The 27,954-nt window shown below is 29.9% G+C and overlaps 2 protein-coding genes across 2 annotated transcripts; one reads left to right on the top strand and one right to left on the bottom strand.

The window, feature by feature from the left end:
* Positions 1 to 1,680: 1,680 nt before the first annotated feature.
* Positions 1,681 to 5,659, bottom strand: LOC107416592 (phytoene synthase 2, chloroplastic). The gene is made up of 5 exons (XM_016025108.4): positions 5,065 to 5,659; positions 3,991 to 4,041; positions 2,962 to 3,134; positions 2,621 to 2,856; positions 1,681 to 2,204 (listed from the first exon to the last, which is right to left on the bottom strand). Exons 1-5 carry the CDS (start codon positions 5,435 to 5,437, stop codon positions 1,835 to 1,837), a joined length of 1,203 nt encoding a protein of 400 aa, XP_015880594.1. The 5' UTR covers positions 5,438 to 5,659; the 3' UTR covers positions 1,681 to 1,834.
* An 18,215-nt stretch (positions 5,660 to 23,874) lies between these two features.
* LOC107416586 (protein JASON) lies at positions 23,875 to 27,899 on the top strand. Its single transcript, XM_048472301.2, has 7 exons — positions 23,875 to 24,259; positions 24,720 to 24,765; positions 24,892 to 24,971; positions 25,370 to 25,617; positions 25,877 to 26,660; positions 26,739 to 26,821; positions 27,524 to 27,899. Exons 1-7 carry the CDS (start codon positions 24,059 to 24,061, stop codon positions 27,630 to 27,632), a joined length of 1,551 nt encoding a protein of 516 aa, XP_048328258.2. The 5' UTR covers positions 23,875 to 24,058; the 3' UTR covers positions 27,633 to 27,899.
* Positions 27,900 to 27,954: the final 55 nt, after the last annotated feature.

Genomic DNA, 27,954 nt, shown 5'->3' with positions numbered 1-27,954 from the left:
ACATTAATATATATTTAGTGGCTTATTATATAATTGGATCAAAACGACATAGAGAGACGTCTAAGATACAGGAGAATAAGCATAAATGGGGATCGACAAGCATGCAATATTGAATGGAGGTCAATTTCAGCTACCACAAAAGGTTGTTCTAGATCATGTTAACATAGTTTAGAAAATATTATTACATATTTAGTTATATCGATAACTATCCATACTATATCTAAATACCCATTGTTAATGAAGCTTTTAATCATACTATGACACCTCGATATATTTAATTATTAGATAGTGTTTGTATATATTTAAATAACCATAAGTCTTCTATCTTGTTACAGGATTAACTTTATCCATAAAGATTAACAAAGTTAAGAATTCAGTTGTAAGATAACGAAATTCTGATAATCTTTTGGTAGTATCCAGGACAACTCAATTAGCAAAATCATTCTATTCTCAAAAAATCATCCAGAATTTTGAATCCCCATCCCAAATAATAAATAAATAAATAAATTGACAACAATTTTATATAATAATAGCTTCCCCCCCTTCTTAGAGGATACCGGTTGGTAAAATTGTTCACTCCATATTTAAACTTAAACGCAATATCAAGATTTTATTAATATTAGAATAATTAGAAAATGCTAATCATCTTCCAGCTTCTAACCTTTTCTTGAAATACTCATTGAGATTTGCTTCTACCTCTACACCATGTGTTTAAGAGAAAAGGTTAAAAGTTGTCACTAAGGCACCGCTATATACCTAAACATATGTGTAAATTAATTATCAATTATTATATGTCCAAACAAAAAATATATCAATTATTCAAATTTTTTTAATGTGGCCGGTTAACTCAATATGGTAGAGAGACATACTTTATGAATTAATCATGGGAGACACATAGATTCACAATAAAGTGGTATATTATTATAATACCAACTGAAAAAAGAGATTATTAGAAAAAAGTTCCTAAGAAAAAAAAAAATATATATATATATATATATCGTATTTAAATTTTTATTAACAAATTTGGTGGCCTAGTATTATTATTCCCCATATAAACAGAGTTTTTAGATTATCCTGCTTTACCTTTTATTCTGACACAATTTATGAATTGGTTTTCTCCACTTTTTTTTCAAAGTGTGAGAGGTAGACACATGTGACAGGAGACAATGAAATGAGCAAGACAGTGTGGGATAGAGAGAGGGAGACATAATTGGAGGTAGAAGAAAATGAATACATGGGAGAGACTCGAAGTGAAACTTGAAATATTTATGCTGAATTAATATATATAATATATATCACATTTCATCTTCCAGGATAAATGGAAAACACAATACACCATCATGATGACGATGATGATGATGTAAAAAATGCTAATCGTTGTTCATCAGAGTTTTAGTTTTGAATTATTAATCGAAATGTTACTCATTATAAGTCGAGATAGTATATTTTCCCTCAAAAAGCTAAGAAAGTTTCTAGAAAACAATTACAATTTTCATATATATGGATAGAGACAGAGAAGGGTGGAGGGTTGAAGTTATGAGTTTGACGGCTGTAGTGGGAGACAAAGTGGAAGTTGGACAAAGAGAGTGGGAGAGAGAGAGAGAGAGAGGATGGAATATGATAAGATAGAGGGAAAGAATGTCGGAAGAGATTGTGTTAGAAGCAAAAAGGATGGAGTGGTAGAGGGAGAAAGTTGGAAATAATTTCATTGAATGAAATTTTATATAAGATTTACAAATTTTTATAAAAGACTCTACTAGATTTAACCTTTCTTGAATCTCTATTAGCAGAAAAATTTACACGTTGGCAGATTTTTCTTTTTAACTACCAAATTTCATCTTGTTACTGGCTCAGCAAGTTTTGAGGACGCCATAAGTGCTCTACCATAGGCCACAGGAAGTGAGAGTAACTTCTTAGCTTTTCCAACATAAGCCCTTTTTGTGAAATTATCATAATCATTTGCTTCAATGGCATCCAATATCTGCCTATATAGCAACAAAGATGCCCATACCGGCCATCTACTAGCTTCATTCAGCTCTGCAACACCTTTCTCAGCCTCATCAAAGAACATCCTTGCTCGTTTTATTTGACCCTTCATGAAAGTCCTCCACTTTTCGGTTACATTTCCCCGGAAGATGTCATCATCTGATAGGCCAGCTCGTGCAAGCTCGTCTTGTGGGAGATATATCCTTCCTCTCCTAGCACTAGCATGACCAAACCAGCAATATAAGGTTTCACATAAAACCACTTCAAAGTTTAGATTGACAACAAACAGAACAAAAACAAATGCAAATAAAGTTAATTATTACTCAATAGCTGCTATTCTCTTACCGTCAAGAACGTAAAAAGATTAAGAACGAAAAGTGTGTGTTACTAAAAATGCCAGTGCAACCATACTTAAAAGCCAGATAAACTCATTTGAAATGTAATCATGAAAAATGGAAAAAACCAGACTCGAGTTTTGTTAAATTTTAATGGACCAATTTCAGAAATTTTTGGCATCCAATTTTATGTAAACTAGTTGATGTCATGTTTATAATGTAGCATTTGAATTCAATACGTCTTTATTTTCCTACTTCTAGAAATCAAAGGCATTTTTTTTGCATTATAAGAATCTTACTCTTCTCCTACATCTCTGAGTATGTTAGTGAGCTGATTAGCAATCCCAAGAGCCAATGCAGCATTGTATACACTCTCTGTTGAAGCCTTTGATTCTGGAGATATCCCCATAACTGGAACACTCATAAGGCCAACAGTCCCAGCAACATAGTAGCAGTAAAGGTATAGTTCATCAAAGTTCATGTATCTTGATTTTCGTAGGTCTAACCTCATTCCTTCTATCATGTCCCTGAAAGGCTGTACAAAGAGAAAATTATGGTAATTTGATTAGCTTCTGGTACATTGAACACGTTGTAGCAAAAATGCATGTAAGGCAACAATGATTAAGATGTGTGATGATACCTGAATATCAACTGGATACTTTGAGACAGTATGAGATAGAGCAGCATCATACATATCATATGGACGGCCTTCAAAAAGATCAGACAATCTTTTCTCCCATCTGTCTAGAGCTTTTGGTGTGATGTGCGAAGCATTAGGTCCGTCAACCAGCTCATCTGTTCTTCTGCACCACACTACAGACAGAAAAATTCTTCAATGAATAATCTAAACCATCAAGAAATATCAAAGCAAAAATGCATGGAGGAATGAAAACGTAGACCAACTGACATCACTGATATATATTTGTATGCATTTTTTTATGTACATATTAATCCAGGAAATAAAAAATGATCTCTCTGAAAAAAACATAATATTAAACAAACTGCATCTACCATTTCATCAACTGTGGTTGAAACAAGGCCATAACTTATGTGTTTCTAATTAATACCATTCTACTAAACGAACCACAGGATCACAATAAATCTAAATCAGATTCAAAATATTTCAACTTCATACTTCATTCTAGCCATTCCAAGGGACAAATTCTCGAATAAAGTTCACTTTTTTGCTGCAAAAGAATTAGCATATATGAAACTAAAGTATATTACACTTAACAGCATCCATTATAAATAAAAGATGGTTAAAAAATATATATATATATATTCTATGCAGAGCCAATCCCCCACATTCTCAAAGAAGGGAGCATTCTGGATCAGAGTTAATTGCTGTTAAATGGCAATGGTAGTTCGAGTGAGGAAATTGTTGTATGCACCAAATAAAAGTATTGTTATATAAGAACAACATCATAAAACAAAAAAATAGAAGTAGATTCCACTTAAAACAAATTTTGCACATCTCAGTAAGACACCACCAAAATTGATAAGCTAACACAGGCAAATCAGAAATAAGGGGGCATTGAAGTGACTCATTACTCCTACAGAAATAGTCAAATATCAAGAACACTCAAGTCAAATATACAGAATAACTACTACAAACTACAGCCAAGAAACAAAAACTAAACTACAAGTTTAATGGGACGATTATACAAACCATATATGGCCCAAATAGCTCTTCTTCGTTCGGGTGTCATGAGCAATGTGCCTGAAAATTAAGGGAAAAGACAACATTAAAGAGTGCTTGCCAATTTCTTAATAGTGCATCGCATAAAAATAGTGGAAGCAAAAAACACCTCAACTTCATAGTCAAGTTGCAATATAATAATCAAGTGTAATTCTACCTGGGAGATTCACGTGAGCTTTAGGCATATGACCATATTAAACTCCTAGTCCTCAGCCAAAGAGGTAAAGGAAGGTATGGGTTTAGAGCAGTTCTATGGGGCCTAACATGAAGAAAATATTTTTATATAAAGGTTTATATAATATGAGGATGTCCTACTTGCTATTCTGCTCCAAAATCCATCTCTATATTCAATAACTTTGAAAGCCTTTCATTCCCTCATAGTCCCTCCAAAACTTCATGGACTAGTATCAAACTAGAACCTTTCAATTGCCCATCTCCTTAATCATAGATTCAGAATCCTTAATCTATTATCGCAACAATTATCTCAGCGATACAGCTGATGACAATTCAAATTCAACCCAGAATAAAAAAGATAGAATACTTTTTTTTTTTTTTTTTTTTTTTGAAATCGATACAAGCACTTTTTTATCCAATAACTTTTGGCTATTCCAAATTTTCTTGGCAACCAAACATGTTTTTTCTGGGAAATAACAGATGAACAGAACAGAAAAAAGAAAACGATATACACTGCAAACCAAAAAAATAAATAAATAAACCAAAAACAAAAACTATACATATATATATATATATATACACACATAATATCAACGTACTTTGGACCAAATGCTTATCCAAAAACGTTATCAAATTAAAAAAATGAAATTAATCAAACACTTAACCACCATTGATTTTTTTTTTTTTTTTACGTTACAAAAAATTGGAACAACACCATAAAAAATTATTTTGGAAAAAATTATAAAAAAATAAAAAAAAAAAAAAAAAAAAAAAAAACACAAACGGATAAATAAGCAGATAAGAAAAAAGAAAACCAGAGCAAATTATAACCACTCAAAAAAGACATCGAAGAAAAGAAAGAAAAAGTACCCAGATAAAATGTCTTGGCATACTCAGCACAGACCTCGCCACAACGATCATATGCTTCATTCAAAAGATCCCGATTGGTAAGACCGTCAGTTTCAATATTAGGCTTATTCAAGTCCAAAGCACCTTTATCTCTGTTCCCCTTCTGTTCTCTAACCAAAGCCGCTTGCTTCAGAACCACTTCGTAGACTTTCTCTTCCGAAGATCTTGATGGGTTTGCCACAGCACCTGAATAGGCAAAAATCCCAGTGGAAAAACTTAGCTTAGAGCAACACATTTTGGACCTCTTTGATATGCCATTGTTTCTGGGCAAAAGAGTGAGCAGAGAGCTTATGTTATCTTTTGGGCAAACCACCCAAAGCAGAACCCCAGACATCTCCACAACAAATAGAGAAATCTGTTTTCTGAAGTGAAAGCTTTGTAGAGCTCTCTCTCTCTCTCTCTCACTCTTTCTCTCTCTTATGGACAAGCTTCAGTTACAGGAGGGTAAGGTTCTTGTAAAGTTGTTCCTGGGTTGGCAAATCAGTGACCAGTAGTTTTTTTCTTTTATTTTTTTGGATTTTGACTTGTTTTCTTCTCTCTCTCTCTCTCTCTCTTTGTAATTTTTTTTTTTTTAACACAATTTACTAAAAGTTTTTCAGTTTATATTGGGATGTTTCCAAATGTTAAGGGATATACTTGGATTCAGAGGTGGAAAAAAAAAAAAAAATAGCCAAATTCAAAGAATATGCTCCACTTGCCCACATCTAACACATGGATGGACTTGTGGATGACCAATTAAGAAATAAATAAATAAAACACATGGACTTGTGTGGACAATAATGTTTTGTATTTGTAAAGACGTATGGTCCTAACAATGTTTTTTTCCTCTTTTTTATTTTTCATCATTTTTCTCATCATTAATTTTACGGGCACGAATTTCAATTCCATTTACCATGGTATTAGATAATATCTTTATCATTTTACCGTATTGGATTTTGGTCAACAAAATTAATCATGTAGCATTTATTCTGATTAAATAAAAGCAATGCTACACATGTATCAAATTTTTTTAAATAATTAATTATATAGTAATTTTCTAATCATGTTAAATTAATATTATTTTATATATATAAATTGATAAATTATTTAAAAATTATCAAATTATAAATATTAAAATTTTAATAAAAAAATTTAATCATTTTAAATTTATCATATAATAAACAATGGCAAAAGGTGTAACGGTCGGCAAAAAGTTTCATACACAAGCAAAATATGGTTATGACCGTTTAACTTCATTTAGTAATTATTTCCAACTTTTATTCAACAATTCGGAAAAATTAAAGAAAATATATAGTTTTTAATAAGAGATAGTTCAAGAAGACGATAGGCTTGTCATGAAATTAGTCTTGGACTTAAGGCCGAATAGAAACAAATAGGTACTCTTAAAAAAAAAAAAAAAAAAAAAAACCAATTCTTATTAGAAGCTTCAAAAAAGTGGCATATTATTAGTTTGATTATATTGAATCAAAATAGAACAAGACAAATAACAGTTACATATCCATGACCAAAACCTAACTATTTGACCATCCTTTTTTAATTAGTAAAAAAAAAGTAATATATAAAAATAGAAAAATTGAAACGAAAAAGAGTGTTTATAGTACTGGCAGTGAAAGGTGTGTATTTTGTAGAAACAAAAGGTTGAGGGTGCATATTTTAGTAAATTTGGCACTACCTAATGTATTACAAGACGTAGGCAAGTGGGGGATCGGGATGGTTTTGTATGGTCTATAATGGTGGGGGAATGACATGGAAGTTTGGGACGTGGGACCTCCAAACATGTGATACGTGGATGAATAGCATTCATTCAATGTGCAATTATGAATGTAACCTTCATTTTTTTTTTTTTCTTTTTTTTTTTTTTGTTTAACTCATTAGAGTCTCGTCATCACCATTTCTAGCAATTTTCTCTACCTTTTACCCATCTGATTTGTGTGGTTCTCTACAAGCAACCCGCAAAATTCTTCCTCTCTAAATGAGTGAAGTATACCCACACACCTTTAAGATCGTTCAGAGGAAAAATTTTGACATTATGCTCCATTTGATTCCCATTTTACAGGAATCTATGCGTTTATAAAAATTATTTTCCAACATACCAATAGTGACATGCAATAGACACTATGTTTAGGTATTTACATATTAAATCTATTTTTTAATCATTTAAACATTTTGTATCTATATAATTTAATATAATATTAAATTTTAAATTTTAATTTAATATAATATTAGAATCTAAAATTTAAAAAATCTTAATGACTGTTTTGTATGGAAACTAAACACAGAAATAAAATAGTTATTTTACAATATTAATTTGTTTTTAAATAAAATTTGTTTGTTTTGCGAGGAATATTTGTGGATTACACGATATTATGAATCCTGTAGGCATCTCTTTTGTTCTTTTTTTTTTTTTTTTTCCTTTGATTATGGTAATTTCCAATGCTCGTGGCCAGTGTTCATTACAAAAAAATACCAATTTTTTTTTTTAATAAAAAAAAAATTGGTGGGGAATTAACAGCTATTGAATGAAGTGGCTTATTCATGGACTAAAAGAAAAGTCAAAAAATTGAAATTGGCATTGCCGATGAGCCAGCCAAAAATCTCGTTTTCTCGTTTTGAATAAGAGCTTTCTTTTTCGTCGCTTTCCTTGACACTATTTGCGACGATTTGCATTCCCACCCTCTTAATGTTAATTCATACAAATATTTTTAAAACAGTACTATATGTATCAAATTAATTACTAAATACCATTAAAAATAATTTATTATTTTATTAATTTAATATAATATAAACATAGATAAATAAATTTTAAAATATAAATTTATTAGTAAACAATATATAATATATGGACTGATAAGGAACTTTAACTTTTATAAAAAAATAATAATAAAAAAAATTAAGAATAGAGGTTCAAATCCTATCGTCACGTGGTTGGAAGATTATCCACGTGATGTGGTTATTTAATTTTTTCATTTTTTGTTTTTGTTTTGAATTCACCTTATATTAAAAAGAGTGGGAAAAAAAAAAAACTATAATATGAATGTGAAGGGTTTACCACTAAATCAATATTCATGTACCTGTTATTAGTAATTGTACTATTTATAAAATGTATTCTTAAATACAAAATGTAAAACACAATTACATGTTGGTTAATTTAAATATTATATTAGTAATGATCGAATGTTTTTTGAGGGTCATCATCGGTAAAATGATTGGGAATGAGAATAGGAAGGTTTAGTTCCTTGATAAAGAATGTTTGGCTAATAAGGATACCGAGCCGAACAAATGGAATGAGGGAACTTTATCTTTTGGCATTAACAATGAACAATTGCATGATCTTATTCGTAGATTTGATTTGGTCTAAACGTTTGAAAATACACTTAGATTTAGGATTTAAACTTTGAAAGAATACATTGGCTTAAACGTCACATTCTTAGTTTGAATATTAATAAAATCCAATATATGAATGTATTTATTTGTTTAGTAGGTATAGAATGGTCCAGATTAAATGTTAAAACATCTTTTTCAAGGGAAATAATGTAGTACTATATTAAGTGTAGATTCAATGTTCATTGGCAAAACTGTTTGATATATTTGACGTATTTTATAAAAAAAAAAAAAAATTATTTGTTATCATTGGTGAATGATTATCGGTGATATTTATATATTAAATAATAATTTAAATAGTTATTATTAAAAAATTAATTTTTATAATTTTAAAATAAAAAAAATTAAATTAAATTATTTTATAAAAATTTCTCATATAGAATAGTGATTGTTATCAATGATGGCAAGTAAAAAAGATTTTTTTTAAGATATCGTTTGATAACATATTTGGTTTGTAGTTTTTGTTCGTTTTTCTCTACTTAATTTTGTGTAATCTGTTTATATCACGTTTTATTTAATGAAAATTAAAATTTGGTAACATTTAAATTAACTATAAAGTCAAATGAAAAAAAAAAAAGTAACATAAAAACATTGAACACAATTTCAAATTATTATTTTTTTCTTTTTTTCTTTCCTTGAAACTTATAGTTGTTTAAAGTGTCTAATAAATTATAACTATCATTAACACTTGATATTAGCAAATTATTCATAGTTAGGTAAAAAAAAAAATAATAATTATATTTTCGAAGGACACCTTAACTTATTCATTTCTCTAATATATATAAATAATTAATTTTATGAAGTCGTGTATTGTGGAATACATGGATAAGTCTATATTGGATTAAGAATTGATCTTTTATAAAAAAAAAAAAAAAAAAAAAAAGGTTTAGCAAAAGCTTGTAAAATCTACTTATTAACCATTGAAAGTTAGCATGCAAACTTGGGTATGTATTTTTAATTTGACTCTTGAGGATTAAGAAAAGTTAATTAGGCTCCTCCCAATAATTGCAATTTTGGAAAAAAATAATTACCTCACTTCTTTATCGTTTTCTCACTAAAAAAAATAAAATAGACATGATCTAAAATGAGTTAAGTTTTAAAAATAAAAAATAAAAATTAGCAATGAGTTGAGTGTTAGAATATATATATATATATATCTATGTTCAATTTTAAGTAATGTTAATCTTTCACAACTATTAAATTTTTATCTAAAAGATAAGATTCAGCCGATAGATAAAATCTAATGATTTCAAAAATGAATTTGGTTTAATAAGACAAACTGAACTTTACTTAAGCTTCGTTGCATGCGGATATAATATATATATATATATATATTTGAATAAAGAAATATATGTAATTCATGAAGAGTACAGAGAAAACTATAATAAATATCAAATGTATATATATGTAATGTGTGTTTTAATATAATAATGTCAAAATTATTAAAATATTTATCTAATTTATTTATTAAATAATATCATAATATTTAATTTATTTATTTTTTGATTTATTTATCCATTTAAAATTTAAATATCTATAGTTAAAATTATACAATTTTGTCAATAAATAATATAAATAAAGTTTTAGCACTGTGGAAAGCATTCCAACAAATCCACGTGTCGGCATCCAAGGCCTAGTATACTGGGAAAAATATAATGGAGTCGTATTTGGACTAAGGCAGGGAATATATAAATTATAATGGACCAGCCAGTGGAGTAGTACGGTACCGTTTGGTGAATGAAAGCGTAGTGAGTGCGTGCATGAGATGGTTTGGTCTAAAGGACGGTGCGTTGGACTTGCATAAAAGCAGAGGAAGTGGGGGTGAAAATAATGGATCGTGATGTGACCAATTGATATTCACATGAAATAGAATGTGTTGTCTAATTGCCATTGGAAGTTTATGGTCTAAAATGTCCATATATAGTGGAAAGTTTTTTAATCAAATACGTGAGTGGTGGTCGGCTGATTATAAGACATTCATTTAACATATAATATTAATTTGTTGATTAATTATAAGATAAAAAGCAAAAAAATAAAATAAAAAAATTATTGATTATAAGATTGAAATGCACATAAATATCCACTGATTAAGTGTTAATTGGAAGTTTGAGGGGTTCAATTTTATATTCGTGGCTATAAGAAGATTGATCACATTTAATAATGATGATTGTTCAATTAAGATCTTTTTCTTTTGAAAACAATGAAATCTCCTAATTTGAAATCCCCAAAAAAGGAAAAAAAAAAAAAAAAAAGTAACAAGAATGATTTAGTGCTAGAATTATAAGAAGCGTGTTGACCTCACTTTTGCACCATAGAGAAGATGAATGCACTTGATGGGCATGAATCTTCAAACTATTTTGTTTTTTATGCGACAAATATTTGTACATGTCTCTTGGCCCATAAATGAACATGGACAATTCAGAAAAAAAAATAAAAAAAATGAACATGGACAAAGAAAAATATATCACAAAATTTGAAATTTGATATTCGATTGAGATCTTTTGTTATTATTATTATTATTTTTAAATAACATGTTTGTTAAAAATAAAATAAAAGTGGAATATATAAAGTATGAGAAAACACTACTTCAATTGAAAACTCAAGTTTCTATGAAACAGCCAAGCGTCATATAATGGCAGATCCACATGGGGTCCCTACCCTTCATAATTCTTTTTGCCTTTTAATTTTTTCTCCACATTTATTGTTATTTTTTTTTCACTTTCATTTTTATAGAACTATAATTATTTAATATAATTAAAATATTTATTTACAAATTTTTAGTAATATAATACTTATTTAATTAATATTTTTATAATTCGTTGACAACAGCAAATTATGTAATTGAAACAACAACAAATTTATGCTTAGTGTAAGTTATCTTCTTCTTTTTTTCTTTTTATGTTTAAATAAAAAGATGTTGGGCTGAAAATTCGTTGTTTTTAATTACATATTTCCTTTGTTTCATATATCTTTTTTTTTTTTTCAATTTTTCAATTTACTTTGGTTGATTAATTTCTAACAAAACCGCTTTTATTGTTTTTGTTATTATTTTTTTTATTTTGCTTCAAGAAGCATGTATATATATGTATATATTATAACCAGTTTATTACAATTCTCAAAAACATTGAATTATATATATGTATATATTTACTAAAAATTTTTGCAATTTTTTTTTAATTTTTTAACCCTACAAAGTTTAGTGAATATTCTTGTATATATTGTCATTTGTAGAAACAACTTAAGAATAGTATATATCAATACTAATTCAAAGTGTGTATTTTGTTGTATAAAATTCATATACATTAATATAATTTTTTATATATTCATTGAGAGACGATAATTGCGCTCCAAACAAATCTTCTTATATTCCCATTTGGTGTTTGGTATTTCAATTGAAAAAACTACCTTCAAGTTACTACCTTCAAATTTTATAAGATTGGAACGTGCATAGATATGAATCAATCCAGTAATAATAATAAATAACAAATCGTGACAATGATAAATAGGGCTATTAAATCAATCTCGGATCTAATATAGAATCATATCAAAGATATTGAAATGACCTGATCTAGGACAATTTGATGATGAATTTATTAATTAGTAAATTCTACTTCTACATTTCTTAAACCTATTTTGTTTTTAATATAACAAATTTTTTTTTTTGGGTGAATGTTTCCAATATAACAGTTGTTGTAATTGTAATCTGATCTCAACATGACCTTAAAAAATTAGCAAGTTTCAAATTTGACAATTGAATAAGAAATATTTTTTAAAAATTGGGTACAAAAAAAAGGGTGGATGGTTTTTAAAGCACACTACCTAGATAACAAATTTATTTCTTGTTCATGTTTATAAGTGCTTCTAGAGCTTCAACAGTGTTTTCAGGAAAAACTATATATATATATATAACTGTATATTTATGCCATAAATTATTTGTAACATACTAAAGATTTTATTCATAACTGTTTATTTTGTTCAAGTTTCTTTAATTAGACTGGATCCATTTTTTTAAAATTAAATAAATAAAGTTTTATCCAATAGATTTTTAGTATGATATCAGTGAACTCGATCTAATAAAAAACTGTCATCAATTTTTTTTTTTTTGGGGAAAAAAGCTAATTAACATCATGTTTATAAATGTATGTATACATACATATTTTAACCATGACTATAAAAATAATTTTAACAACTACTTAATAGTCAGAAAATAAAACTTAAGTTATATATATTCCCCTTAAACCACATAAATAATTTGTTTTATTTTTTATTTTTCCCTATCTAACATGAAATATATATATATATATATATAATTTTTTGCTGATGATATATCATCAAATATGTACAATGAAAGGGACCTTTTCTTGATAAACTTAAAGGGACCTATTTGTTTTTGACTTAATACGAGGACAACAACTAAAATAGTGAGACTGGAGGTTAGGATTGAGAACTTGATAGAATTTGATTAACAGTCGCGTTTCAAAGGGAGCCACTAAGATCCGATCTTTTTTTTTTTTATTATTTCAAAAAAAGAAAGAAAGAAAGAAAACCCAATCTTTTTAAAAAAGGAGCACTTTTTGGTTGCCCTTTTTTGTGCTGGCGTGGAGGATGCTAAAGGGTACGAAAAGAATATCCTATTCCTATCAAGACAGCACTTTTGGCTTAGGATAATGACCCTCCTTTCTTCTCCTCCACTTAAAAACTATTTAATTATGAAATAATTTAGTGTTTGTTTGTTTGGTAATGTTTTATTTTTTTTTATTTTTTTTATTTTTTTTATTTTCTTTCTTAAATGTTTTATTTTAGTTGTATATAATTGGCTTGTATTTTGAATGATAATTTATTAGATTCGTAGCCTACCTACAAGTTTTATCTACAAGATTTAAAATAAAAAAATAATAAAGATAAAAACATCATATTGAAAACCCATTCAATTTTTTTTTTTTAATAAAAATGATATAAACATTTTTATTTTTAATCGTCAAACGAGAGATACTTATTTATTTTTCTGGACAAGTAAATTAATTGAGAAAGCCCAAACCATTTCCCTTCTACGGCTGCATTTGCTTCCAAGTCTTTCAACGCAAATAGAGCTGTTCTACAAGTTTGAGTGGCTCTAAATATTTAAGTTGCTATCATCTATATTGTATCTATCACTTCACTTGCCAACAAAGTAGTCTACCTCCATGAAAGTTCTATTGCGCTCCGTGCCTAAATTCTTCTAGTGATCTCCACTCTCTCTATTAAATTTTTCATTATTTTTCTTACGTATGTACAAGATTTAAACCTCAAATAATATATAATAAATCTGTGTTTATGCATGCATATATAATAGAATGTTTATATATATATGTGTGTGTGTGTGTGTGTGTGTTTGTGCAAATAAATAACAATAAAAAATATGTGAGTTTATTATAAGTTCGATTGGATTAATTAAATTAATTTGAGTCATTCTGTTTAATATGTCATATATTTTTCAACGTTCAAAAATATAAAAATACAGTCAAATTCTTTGATTAATCCACTTAAAATTGAAGTCGACTTGTGTATATTAACCTAAATAAGAAACTATAATTGTTAGTTGAACGGTTACATAAAAACTATATTATATATATATATATATATATATATATATATATATTAGAAAACGAGAAAAAAAAAAAAAAAAAAAAGATAAGCGAGCTACACGAGTCAACTCGTTTGACATGAGTTATATCATTATATGGGAATTGTCAATAATTGATTTTAATGCTTAGCAATCTGCTGTTTGGAATACAGAAGTGTACACCAACCAATCTGCTTGTACCGAACATTTTAATGTTTATTTATTTTGCTAGCTATGTGACTATGTCACACTTTCCCTGTAGCCATAAATATAATAGATATTCAAATCCCCTACTTTTATTTTATTATTATATGGTCCAATACTGCTTAGCTACTCATTTCCATTTCCCATGAGGCATGTATCATCAATCGGTCATGAAATCCCACTTAATAACTAATATTATAATATACACTAATTTATTTTTTGCAATCAATATATTCATACTATATAAAAAAAAAAATTGGTCTAGTTAGGTCGCAATTAATGTAACAAGTATATCCAGCTGCAAAAAATGAATTGCCATGTAAACTTCACACATTGAATTTCAGAAACCAAAAAAACTAATAAATGTTACCATATAAACATGCTGTAACGAAAATAAGATTCTAAAGGGGTTTTCATTCTTGTCATTCTATTTATATTATAGGGTCAATAGCATTTTGCTCTCCTAATTTATACAATATACAATGTCGCACTTTATCTTCCAAATAATACAAATCTTTCACATTGTTCCAATTCCAAAATTTTTTACTTTATTTCCAAACTTAATAAAATCATGCATTTGATTATGAAGTTTATAAAGTTATCTATAAAATATCAACCACCCTTGTTATAAATGTTTTTATGATTTTTATTTTATTATTATGCAATATGTCAAAATTTTTAGACAAAATTGCATAATTCGAGTTAAAAAAAACTCTAGTTTATAGGAGTAATATAAGAATTCCTGTTTTATATATAGGATAAAGTGCAAAATAAGTAATAATTGTGTGAAAATGTTATTCAACCACCTCATATATTTGAGGAATTATATTTTTCGTACAAAATTGTCATCCATCGCTAATGACTGAATGGGCAAAACTTTTTGTCATTTTTTAATATATGCTGTAAAATTAACTAAACGTCATTTTACACAAATTTTGAACCCTAAACCTATAAGATTAAACATCCCTACGAAGAAAAGTTTTATCATGTCAATCAATTTGACAATATGAAACAAGCCCTTCTTAATGCAGAACAATATCTAACTTATTTAAATCTTGTCTGAATAGGAATATATTAGTAGCAAAGAATATATTACTAGCAAAACCACTCGTCCATCTCAATATCTTAAAAAAAAGAAAAAAGAAAAAAAAAAGTTTTATTTTTTAAATAAGAAAAACTTGGACAAATTTCAAAGACCCATTTCGAATGGCCCAAGCTAGTCAGATGGGCCAGCAAGATAGCTACAGAAGGCCGGAAGCCCTTGTAAAAGAAAGCTTGAACATGTCCCAATAATTTAGTCCAAAAATTCTCATTCATCTCCTTAAATGCCCCCTTTCATGTTCCCCATAATTCAAGTGATAAACCAAGCAATATACATTGCGAAAGCTACAAGGATTTGTATTTGCTTATTTTTATTCGTTTCTATACTTGATTTTTAATTGGAAACCCCCATATATATATATATATATATATCTTTAAATATATCATCCGAGCACTTCGTATAATTTATAAAATGTTAAATACTTGCTAATTTGTAAAATGTTAAACACTTGCTTCTTTTATTTATATATCTATCTATATATATATATATATACATATACATATATTATGCTTTTTTCTCTCTCTGAAAATCACAATGATGAGTCATCACTTCCTGGAATTTTCAAATCCACTGCCAATGTCCTCGGCAAATGTAGCATGTTCTTTCTGTGGTCAATGTTAAGCCTAAGGTATACCTACTTTCAGAATTTGAAATCTGTTGGATAAAAATGAAACAAATTAATAATCATTCGAACATTTTTCAAAAATTTAGATTTTATACTCCAAACATTAATATATGCCGATGTCACATTTTCATGATCAATTAATTAATAGTTTTATATATTTACTATATATAAAAATAAGTAAGTATAATAGACTTTTTAGGAGTACAAAAGAATATTTGAATTCTGAATAATTCCAGATAATAAATCCATTATCAATTTCTGACCTAAAAGAGCCATGGATCTAATAGAGATAGAAAAAAAATCCAAAACTATATTATATTTAAGATGGATTAGCTATTGTATATTAATTATATATCCACAACCTAGGAAATGTTTTTTTTTTTTATCCCCCGCCCCCCAAAAAAAAAAAAAAAAGGGAAATGTTTTGACCAAAAGGGAACTCTGGAGAGGAGGTATTTTGGACCAAGATAATCAAGGCCCAATATCTCTTAGGTCGTTCTTTCTTTGAAATTCATCATTGAAACGAATGCTTGAGTACATGGAGAGGCATCTACAAAGCTAGGATGATGCTATGCAAGGGTGTTTGTTTCCAACTCGGTTAGGATAGACCCTTGGACTGATCCATGGATTCCTAATCCTCCAGGATTCAGTTCACTGCCAAGTGAGGGAGTAGATGTCTTGAGATGGAATAAGGTGGTTGATTTTAGGGATATTAATCATCTGGATGGAATGAGACGCTTGAAGGAGTATTTTTGATCCGCAGTCGCCAGATAATATTCTACCTATATCTTGGCCATTGACACCCTACCAAGACAAACTCCTTTGGATTGATAACAACTTAGGGAATTTTTCAGTTCGTGATTGTGCAATTGCTATATGACCTATCGAATGGAGAATATGGTGGAAGAACCTTTCTAGAAGAAACTTTGAGAGCTTAAAATTCATGAATGGTTGAAGATTTTCTTATGGAGAGTATCAACTAGTGTCCTCCTTACAAAATTGTTGATAGCATCATGAACTGGAATTAGAGATATAGCATGTAGCCTATGTGGAGAAGAATCGGAGTCCCTCTTTCACCTTTTCAAACAATGTGTTATAATGAAACTTATCGCTTTTGCCAGCAAATGGAGTTTTAACTTGGACAGATGGCAAGTGGACAGTTTACAAGATTTGTTGGAAGCGTGTATCAATCATTTGAGAGGCCCAACAAATTTATTTTCTAACAAAAATCTTAGTATGGTGATTTTGATGACGTTGCTTTATAGCATTTTGAATCTCATAAATAAAGTCTTATTTCAAAGTAAGCAAAATGTTTTGGAAACAATAGCCCTATATAAGAAGTTGGTTAATGAGTTTTATGCAAAAGGTAAGGAAGAAGTAGTATCTGGTGAATTGGAAGAGTTGAAAAAGGATTGGTCACCTCTGAATAGAGGAGAATGGAAAATCCATGTTGATGCTACTTACAAAGAATGTAACAACCTGTACCAAAATACCTCATTGTATAGGTTTGACCAAGAAGATTATATGTGGATCCTAGGTTGACTTTTTCAATGGTCAATATTTTTGGTTTGACTGAGGTACCATTGTGTAGAGCTCGTCAATACGAGTTCATAGATTACCAGCACGATAAATTCTAAGAAGTTTTAAGCATCAGTTTTATATTAGTGTCCAGACCAATCCTAAGTTTTTGTCTGTTAGTGGCTCAAGGCTGACAGCCTTGGAAAGCATATCAAATAGGAGACAAAATCCCAAAATATCCATTTTGTCCCCCAAACCCCGAGAAATTCCTCCCCAGACCCGTGGGTCTGAAACGAATCGTTTTGAACCCGTTTATCGTCCAACTGGATCATCACCGTTTTTGCCCAATCCAGCCACCACTATATACACGTGCCACCTTAGGGGGAAGCTCACATAACGGCAAGCTTGACCGTAAAATTTCACGGCAAACAGTAGGCGAATGCACCAAGATCGGACCGGCGAAGCTCACGACGGTCGACTAAGTGGGTCACCGGATTTTCGTGTTTTCCGACCATTCTAGGATCTTTTGAACTCATTTCCGTGCTTCTTTTGCCCAGATTTTTCACAGTTTGAGATATAATACAATAGATAGTTCGGCCTAGATTTCAACCAAGTTTCCCGGCCACCGGAGAAACTTTTGGACGGAGGTACTTGAGTTGAGCCTGGAGGCGATCTTGCAGGAGAGCATGAGTGAGCATCTATAATACTGTGAGTGTTTATATTATTTTAAAATGTTTTGGGTATATAATATGTTACATATGTGGTTAAATACTTTACGTATATACCATTTGGTAGAATGATTTGTTTATGAATACATAAATATCTACTTTTACATATATGTAATATCATTTAATATGATTTCTGATAATATTTTAAATGATTTTTCAATTCTAATGAGTTTATAAATGGAGTTGTGGTATTTAAATATCTTGGTATTTGAATTGAGTTTTTAAATCATTTTGTAAAATAATTGATTTGAGAAAGTAGATTGAAAAGTATATGATTTTAAGCATGTTCAAATACTTTATAACTTTATGTGCTTAAAATTGGTTTATGGTAAATATATTTCACTATGGTATTTCTAGTATTAGCATGAAATGATGATATGAAAATTTTGAAATATTTAAATAAGAGGTTGAATTTGAATATTAAATTATGATTTATAATACAGTATTGTTTGGAAAAATATATATAATCTTAGATTGTGTAAGGTTGGTTAGTTTTAATTGATGTACCATATAGTACCAGTGTTTCGGTTCAGTATTATATTATTGCTCATAGACTTGCCATGGTGTCATGAGATTGGGTTCATCCTGACGGTTTATTATGCCACAGTGCCGTGAGGTTGGGTTCATTCGACCTCACGGCACTGTGGCATAATAAACCGTATAGTACATTATATATGTTTTGAGTATATTGTTGGTTTTCAAATATGGTGATTATTACTATACTTTTATAATTATTTCGTGACATTGTGTTTGTAATATTTATGTTCAATATTTATATCTTGATTAAAATATTTTGTAATATTATATTGATTGTTCACTTTATATCCTTTGAGCATAGATTTTAAGATATTAAATTGGGGTACAAATTTGGGTTTTATGAAATAATTTTTAAATGGAGAACTTTTCAAACGAGTGGAATGAGAAGTTTTGAAAAAAAGTTTTATGAAAATAAATTATTATTATTTTTGTTATACTATGCCACTCAGTGAGATTTCTTTATCTCACATTTTATTTGTTTTAAATTCGTTCTCCCAGATCCAAGTAATTAGTAACAGTCTACCTCGCGCACCGCTTGCCACTTTGTTCTTTCCACGACAGCAACATTATTTATCCTTATCTTTCTGGACTCATTTATTATTTATTTGTATTTCTAAACTTTGTTAATACTTTTGGACTGCTCTGATCTAATTATTGGACTCAGTAGAATCTATATTATATGCGTGTATAGCTATGATATGTAGTACGATAAGCTAGTTGTGGGCTGTAATTGTGGAGTTTTATGTTGTTGTGGTTCTGTATATATATATATATATATATATTGAATTATTATTGTTAATGCTTGTGTTTATTTGATCATATTTTTTAAATGGAATTTTATTAGATATTTTTTAGGAATTGTCTAGTGAAATTTCACTGGATAAGATCATCCTTAAGATCCTAAAAGAATTTTCGGAATAGATCCTATCAAAGAAGGACAAGCAACTGGTGCAATGGTGGTGCGTGATAAAAGCTTATTTTCATTGCTTCACACTATTTCCAAAGTGTCCCCCCATGCACTTGAAGTTTACTATTTGTCCTAGGTTTTTGAGGTGGCAGCTCAACAAGAATGGAAAAACCTCCACTGGTCAACTGATGCTAAACTAGTTTTTAAGGAGATTAATGACGACACTGACCCCTACAACTGGAACATCACAAAATATCCTCTGTGCTAGATTGGAAACCTAGGCTTGCTAATAGGCTAGCTGATATGATAGCCAAGTAGTCTTTATCTTTTAATGGTAACCTCTCTTTTGATCTGTCCTTTATGCACTCTCTTCCCTTAAAATTCTTAAGACTAGTAGATGTTGATGTAAGGAGGGAAAAGCCTCTCCTTTAATCCTCCTTTATGGGAGGCTTTTTTGTGCATATCGCAGCTATTATTACCTTAACAAAAAAAAAAAAAAAAAAAAAAAACAATGTTAATGTCCCAATTCATTTTATCTTCCTAAAATTTTAATTTTCACTTATTTTATTTAAACTATTAAAATATCTTTATAGTCATAATAACCATTTTTTATTTTTTATTTTTTGTCACGGCGTACGAATGAAAGAATGAGTATGCCAATGTTTCTATTAGAGTTTTCTAGCATGCCACCACTCATAAACTTAAAATAATCTACCCTACTCCAAAGAGCACTATGGGCCACCAGCAAAGAAGGGAGTAGTGTTTGTGAAGTACTAGAATCGTGCCTTCAGAAAACACAATATCTATAAATATATTTAATATTAATCAAAAGACTCAGTGTCTCTTTCTATGTGGATTTTAAAATTTCCTAACCTTTTAGTGAAACCACACATTTTGGCTTGGGAGTGTGTTTATGTTCATGGTTTTAATTTCTTTTTTCCTTTTTTAAGTTAGTGAAAATATCCTTTTTTAATATTATTATTCATGTGACTTTGATGAGAAAATAATTATTATTGGAATAATAATTGAAGACTCAAATAATAGATATATAATTATGATAACTCATATGCTGTTCTGTATTTTCATGAATCTAAAAATTTTAGCTTGCATTATATCATTTGCTTTATGTATCAAAATTGATAACATTTCTTGTTATGAGATGAATTATAACCTTAAGTATTGCAATCATACCCACTAAATTTTCAGGAATTAATCCTTTTTTTATTAAATATATATGTATATATATATATATATATTTATATCAATAATAATAATAATAATAAACCAGAATAATACATCAGATTGGTTGTGAGAGGAAAAGCCACAAAAGCCGTTCTTCAATCCAGTATAAGGGCATCGTTTAGAGGCCTAACATGAAACTACCCACTGTTACAAATGACTATATAAATAAATCATCTTTGTTTTCACCCAAAAAAAAAAAATAATAATAAATAAATAAATTATCTTTGTTTAGCACAATGTGGTGTGTTTGTCGAGAGTAAGGTGACACTGGGCCCACTTAAGGCATATAGATTTTTTTTTTTTTTTTTCCCCCTATTCTTGATATTACAATGGGAGAGAATTCCAAAATTCCAATTCATGAAGTGATGCTAAAGTGGTTATACAAAGCTTGTCCAATTCTAGTTTCAGCTCCTTACACTGGTCTGCTGAAAGTTTATTCTATTTGGTCAAGGACCTTTGTTGTCATTTTTCTTCTATTTTTCTTGGTGTCCTAGGATTATGAATAGGCTGGCTTGTATTCTTTGCCAACGGGCAGCCAACCAATTTGTAATGAGGGTCTTCACCCTTGTCTTTTATCCCAGGACTTTATTTTTTCTATGAACTAGGAGAAGGACTCCCCATCAATCTCTTAATTTGGGGCAGTTTTTGGATGCCCTTTTTGGTTCAATAAGTTCATCTTTTCCATCCCAAAAAAAACTTTTACTCAAGTAAATAGTAGCTTTATTATTAGGTTATTAAAACATATATAATCAAATGGATAAAAATTATCAACAGACTATACTATCTTTTTGTTTTTGGAATGGGAGGGGGACTGAAAAAAAAAAAATAATAATTCTCTAGGGCTACTTATATATATATATATATATATATATATATATATATATATGTGTGTGTGTGTGTGTGTGTGTGTGTGTGACTATGCAAAGTAAGATACCTAAAAGCTCAAAAGACATAATAATTTGGTTAGGTCATATCACTCTCAAGTTCCAACGACTACAATGAAAGCAATCTTTTATTTTTTTCTTTTATAATGTTGTTGGTGACCATTGCTTTTCCATGTCCTTTGGGTCCATATGACATACCACCATACCACACCATAAAACCATCATTGGCATTTAGGGAATGCCCATCCTTTTCTTTCATCTTTTTTCTTGTATTCTTTTCTCTAATAAACCATCTATATTTTACTGTATTTCTGCAATTTCAACTTCAACAAGATTTGGCAATTCAGGATATTCTAATCAACACGAATACATCATATACCAAACAAATTGACACCAAGAGCTCATAAGATGGATGGAGTGGATAATCTTGACATCAAACTCCATTTTAAATGTCACATTTTGCATTTTGGGTCATGGTGGATGATTTTGAAAACTATCCAATAAAAAATAGTTTTCTTGTTTTCAATTTACCATATCATTTAGTAATTTATTCAATGAATATTTTGATAAATTTAGTGTTATTGTAAATTTTTTAAGATCAAGTACAAATATTTTGCTTCGTATAATTATTTTACTTTTGATTATTAAGGCAATATAAAAAGAGTCATATATATGGATAGTAGCATGGGACAATCTTGGTTTATCCATTATATTATTAAATAGGAAACCTATTTTGGATTTTTTTTTTTTTAAGATCAATATAATAACTCTCTTTTAAAATTTGGTGTTTTGAACCTACAACTTTCTACTTCCCAATTGTATGTGTGAGTGTTTTATAAATTAAGTCAACCCTACTTGATAAACTATTTTGAAATATTAACAAATATTATGTCTTATAAGCTTTTTTTTTTAAAATTTTTTTATTTAAGTATGTCATATGAGGTTTGATTCTAAAAATAAACTATTTACCAGTAGTTGTAATTATCACTCATTAGTCCGACAGTTTATATAAAAGTATAAAAGTATAATTTGGTGAATAGAATAATTCAATAATAAATTATTTCTTCTTATCTGAATTTGAATTGCTTCACCTCAAGATATATATATATATATATACACATATATAAAAAAAAATGAAGTATGATTTATTTATTTATTTTTGTGTTGGTTGATATTTTAAAACTTAAAAAACATTTAACAATATTCTCCCCAAAAAAAAAAAAAAGATATAACAATCTAAGAATATATATTTTTTAAGTTGTGTGACTGTGAAGTTTATTCAAATATATATATATATATATATTTGAGGTGTGTCAAGTGTACTTCGAGCCCCTTGAGTTTAGTAACAGAATAATATTTTATTTCATATAAATGGTAAAACAAAAAAAAAACAAAAAAAGGAAAAAGAAAAAAAAAACTCTTTTCAATTGTTATTTCCATCAAAATCTTTGATTTTATTAAAACAAATAATAATAATAATAATAAAATCCAATTACAAGTCCATCTTTCCACACCTTGTGTGAAATTTGAATTTCGATTTGGAGGTTCATTATTCATGCAAAGTCTGAAATCACTTATCTTATTAATTTTTGGATCCTTTTTGACGTATTGCATAATTATAATAATGAAAGCAAAATCTTGAATATCTTTGTAAATATACACATTAATTTGCTTACGTATTTAAAACAATATATATATATATATATATATAAAAGGGCAAAATATTAATACAAAGTAAGAGCAAAATTAGACGTTACGAATCCAATCCATTAAAAGCCCGTAATGATCACAGAAACATTCTTTGCTTTCAACAAAATCTTCCCCACATTCACATTCAAAATCTAAACAACACGCGCGCTCTTCTACTGGAAAATCAGCAGTATCGAAATCACCAATTTATCCAAATTTCAACACGTGGCTATTTTAAAAGAGCGAGTACAAGCTTTTTAGTGGACCTGTTTATCGAGTAGTATAAGAAAAAAAAAAAAAAGGTCAAAACCCACAAAAAAGTTATTATTATTTTAGAGAGACGTACCTCTTTCCCTCGTTTTTGTTAGTTCAAATTTCAAAAACGACCCAACAACTCTCTCTCTCTTTTACATCCACAAAATCTCTGATTAAACCCCAAGAAAAGCTAGGGTTTTAATTTTCTTTTTCTGATTCTTTTTCTTTTTTTTTGGAAATCGAATTTTCCAAATTATTGATTTTTTATTTTATGAAAATCCATGTTATGCTCGCTGTTGAACCGTGATCTAGGTTCTGTTTGTAGATCGGTGGTGGGGTTTCTTGACAGATCGATTTCAAGAGCAATGGGCTGCTTTTTTGGTTGCTTTAGGGACAAAGATGACCGCCGCCACCACGACCACCACCATCGACACCGTTGTAGAGCTAACCTCGTCTCCGAAACTTCTCGTTCTATACCAACGGTATAATTCAACGATTTTATCTTATCAATTCTTTCTGTCAAGTTGCTCGGCAAATTCTTAAATGAAATGAAATAAAATTGGAGTTACGTTTTTTTTTTTTTTTTTTTTTTGTTTTTGTTTTCCCCCCTAAGGTAATTGCCATAATTTTTTTTTTTTTTAAATTTTTTTCCAAACCACTGTTTGGTTGCTTAGTAAATTGATTAAAAGTTGAGAAATTGTATGTTGAAATTAGCAGAACAGAAATAAAAGGGAATTTCTTAGAACAAAATGAAAACTCTGTCTCTTTGTTGTCTTTTTACGTTTTCCAGCACAGATTATTGTAGAAAATTAGAATTCCGTTCAGTTTACGCCAAAATCGTGAAAGTAGAAGAAAAAACATATTCTTTCTCAGCCGCCAAATAGAGGACCGGTGAATTCTTATATCGCTTTCTCATTTTCTTTTCTGTTTGGTTTTATTCAGGAAGTCGTATCACAAAATCGTTTGTCGTCTCTATTCTCTTCCGAAGGTACACCACTTCTTTCCATCATATTTACTCCCACAGTTTTTCCCTGAAAATCAAATCTAAATTGGTGATTATTATTATTATTTAAAAAAAAAAATTAATCTTCGATTTTTTTTCCTCATTTTAAAGACAAAGAAGATTCTCCATGTAAGGATAGCAAATCTGCTTGTTTTGGTTCTCCAACGATTGATAACGAGCTCAAAAATGAGGTATCCAGATGTGATTTACTATTATATTTAATTTTCTTTTCGTTGTTTTTTGTTAGATATATTTTCCATCTCTGCACATGATTTTATGAATTGTTTATACATTCATTCCTGTTGCTTGATAAAGTAATTGAAGAGTTAATTTATCTCAGTTTGACACAAAATCGTGGTAGCTGCTTAGGGTAGTAATTTTTTGTTTCCTTGCTGATGCATTGCTATAAAATTATAAGAGAAATTAGATGTAATGGAAGGAATCTCTTAAAGTTTAGTCACTTTTGCAATTAGTCTGGCTATCCTAGAGCCTAAAAGGGGAATTTTTGGCTTTTGGTTACTTTTTACTAGATTGAATTGTGGGTTTTTTGGAAGTTTTATCTATTTGACATATAGAATTTATTCTGCAGGCAAAGTTTTTGAAAGCTTGTGGTACTTTGGTGGAGACTCCAGTAGAAATTCGGAAAGCATCGAGGTTGAATGGTTCACCCCTTCATGATGGAGATACAGCAGAACATTCAAAATTTAATTCATGGCTTCACAACACATCCATTAAGAAGCTTCAGTTGGAGAATCAGCCAGATCAACCCCCCACACCCATTAAAATCTCTGAAGAAAGGGGCAAGGGGTCAGATCTTTCAGAGCATACACCTAGCAGGTTGTACCCCAAACTTTCTATATCCTATTGAGGCCATCTCACCACTGTCTTTTATATGATCAATTTGAATTGATGGTACAGAGTTAGAGTCATCAGATCCAGTTTTTGGTTTTTTTGTTCTTTTCAATTTCTGTAGGCCTGTCGCATGGTATATGTCATATGGATGAAATTTGGCACCGAGTGTTGCATTTCTTACATATAATTTTTACACATTTAAGTGGATCCTGATTTTTGTCCTCCATTTTTTTCTTTTCCATAGCTGTTTATCAAACGTACAGAGTAGTGGAAGTGTCTCTAACAGCTGTGAAGGCAGTGGAATGAGTAGTGTTCATATGGCGGCCAAGGTGCATGCTAATGAGACCGAGAAGATTGCAACTTTGGTGTCGCCATGGATTTCAGCCACAGATCAGTGCAGAAGCAAAACTGTGCGCTTCGAATGTGATTTTGATTTATCGTCTTCCAGAGATTCTTCATCTGAATATTGTAGCCAAAATTTAGGGAAGTCTGAATCACCAGCTAATCAGAGCATAACAAAGCCTTTACCTTATCCAACACCACTAAAGCTTTCTGATGAGATGCAAACACCTGGAACTGTTTTCCCCGCAAACATGGAAAGTTTTCCAAATGGGAAGTCTCGAATCAGGTCCCAGTATGTGTATTCAGTTTTGAACCCAGTTCAAAGTTCCTCACAGTGGAAAGCACTGAAAGAAGATGACTACAACTTCGACCAACTTTCAGATGAGCTAAGAGAATCTCTTGAGGAGGCTGAAAGTGCAACCCCTAAGTCAAAAGAGGGGGTAAAAGAAACTTCATCTGGGAAGGAGCTCAAGGTGGAAGCTAGTTTATCCTCTTGGCTGAAGCCAGTATCATCTAATCAAGACCGCAATCATCAGAATTTTAGGCCTCATGCTGGTAGAACCCCCGTGGACAGACCTATTATTGGGATGGTAGCTGCTCATTGGATTGAAGATGAGCCCTCTCGTATCTCACCAAAGTGGTGGGATGGGAATGGAATACCAAATTCCACCAATAAGTACAAGGAGGTATGTCATGCTACTCTCTTTACTCTTCGTGGCCTTTAATTTTTAATTAAGCATCTAAAGTCCTTGTTACTCCTCCAGGATCAGAAAGTGAGCTGGCATGCGACCCCATTTGAGGAGAGGCTTGAAAAGGCATTGTCAGAAGAGAGTGTGGTAACTCAGAGGTATGGCGTAGGACCATCATTTTGTTTCCCTCTCTTAATCTCTTTCTTTTTGGAGTGGAAGTGTTGTTTGGTAGAGGTATTGGCATGCCAATCAAAGTGCGAATACTGAAAAATTTTCATTTCATTTTTTTGTTTTTTAATAATTGTGTTCTCAATTATTCATTCTTGGTTATGATTCACTTGACCGTATGTTACATTTTCATTGTATAGGCTTCACGAAATCGTACTTAAAATGGTGAACATGAAGTTTTGGAATGACTTAAAATAGTGAACATGACCATCCCGTATTTATTTAGATGGTCAGATATGCTTTATTTATACCTATGTTTGTCTATAGAAGAAACTTTACAAATGATTTTATCCCACCGACTTATTCAGTTTATGCTAAATGGAAATGTGGACAGATCAGAAGTTAATGTACTAATTATTGATAGGCTTTGTCGTATTCCCGCGTATTTATATACAAATGAATGAAAAATGACACCTGCAAGTTTTTTCCTCTTGGAGAATGATAGTTTAGGAACTGCAATTTCTAGTGTTATTGATTTTGTTGGTTAATTTATCAAGGAAAAAAAAAAACTTATTTATCATCCACTGCTTCTAGTAGCCTTCTGTTTCTTTTCCACTTTGTCATTTTCAAATTTTGAAGATCATTGATTTCTATGTATTGGAATTCTGACCCTCTACTTGTTTGGTTAACAGGAAGCATGCATTTGGAAACCCTATTGTTTTCGACGAGAACGAAGAAAGTGATACTGCTCTTTCTCAATTGCAATCTTCATCCCATCCAAAGTCAGTGGTCACATGTTGATGAATGATGGTGGTGTATTTCAATTGTGTTGTTGAGTTTGTTTTACATCTGCTGGTATGTTATCGGTGTTAGTTGAAGTTGTCGAAAATCTTATTTTGAAGTAAAAACCACATGGATTTTTGTGTATGGTTTGATCCAAAAACACAGAGAGATGGAGCTGGTTCTGGAAATTCTATTTCTCAATCCAAGTCATTTCAGCAGCATATGGAACTGCTTCCATTGTACATAAGTAAAATGAAAATCCTATCTCAGGTTTTTGTTTGACCATCTCTTCGTGTCTGATAATTTATATTATATATATATATATTTTCATTTTTCATAT

This window comes from Ziziphus jujuba, chromosome 4, assembly GCF_031755915.1.
Source record: "Ziziphus jujuba cultivar Dongzao chromosome 4, ASM3175591v1".
NCBI classification, from domain to species: domain Eukaryota; kingdom Viridiplantae; phylum Streptophyta; class Magnoliopsida; order Rosales; family Rhamnaceae; genus Ziziphus; species Ziziphus jujuba.
The sequence above is the reverse complement of the archived record's forward strand: the minus strand, read 5'-3'. Positions and strand labels throughout refer to the sequence as shown.

Coding starts and splice junctions, on each gene's coding strand:
- LOC107416586 (XM_048472301.2), top strand. CDS start 24,059: ATGTTATGCTCGCTGTTGAACCGTGATCTAGGTTCTGTTTGTAGATCG. Junction 24,972..25,369: donor ATAACGAGCTCAAAAATGAG/GTATCCAGATGT, acceptor TTTATTCTGCAG/GCAAAGTTTTTGAAAGCTTG. Junction 25,618..25,876: donor TCAGAGCATACACCTAGCAG/GTTGTACCCCAA, acceptor TCTTTTCCATAG/CTGTTTATCAAACGTACAGA.
- LOC107416592 (XM_016025108.4), bottom strand. CDS start 5,437: ATGTCTGGGGTTCTGCTTTGGGTGGTTTGCCCAAAAGATAACATAAGC. Junction 4,042..5,064: donor TGCCAAGACATTTTATCTGG/GTACTTTTTCTT, acceptor CTTAATTTTCAG/GCACATTGCTCATGACACCC. Junction 3,135..3,990: donor AGCTATTTGGGCCATATATG/GTTTGTATAATC, acceptor TTCTGTCTGTAG/TGTGGTGCAGAAGAACAGAT.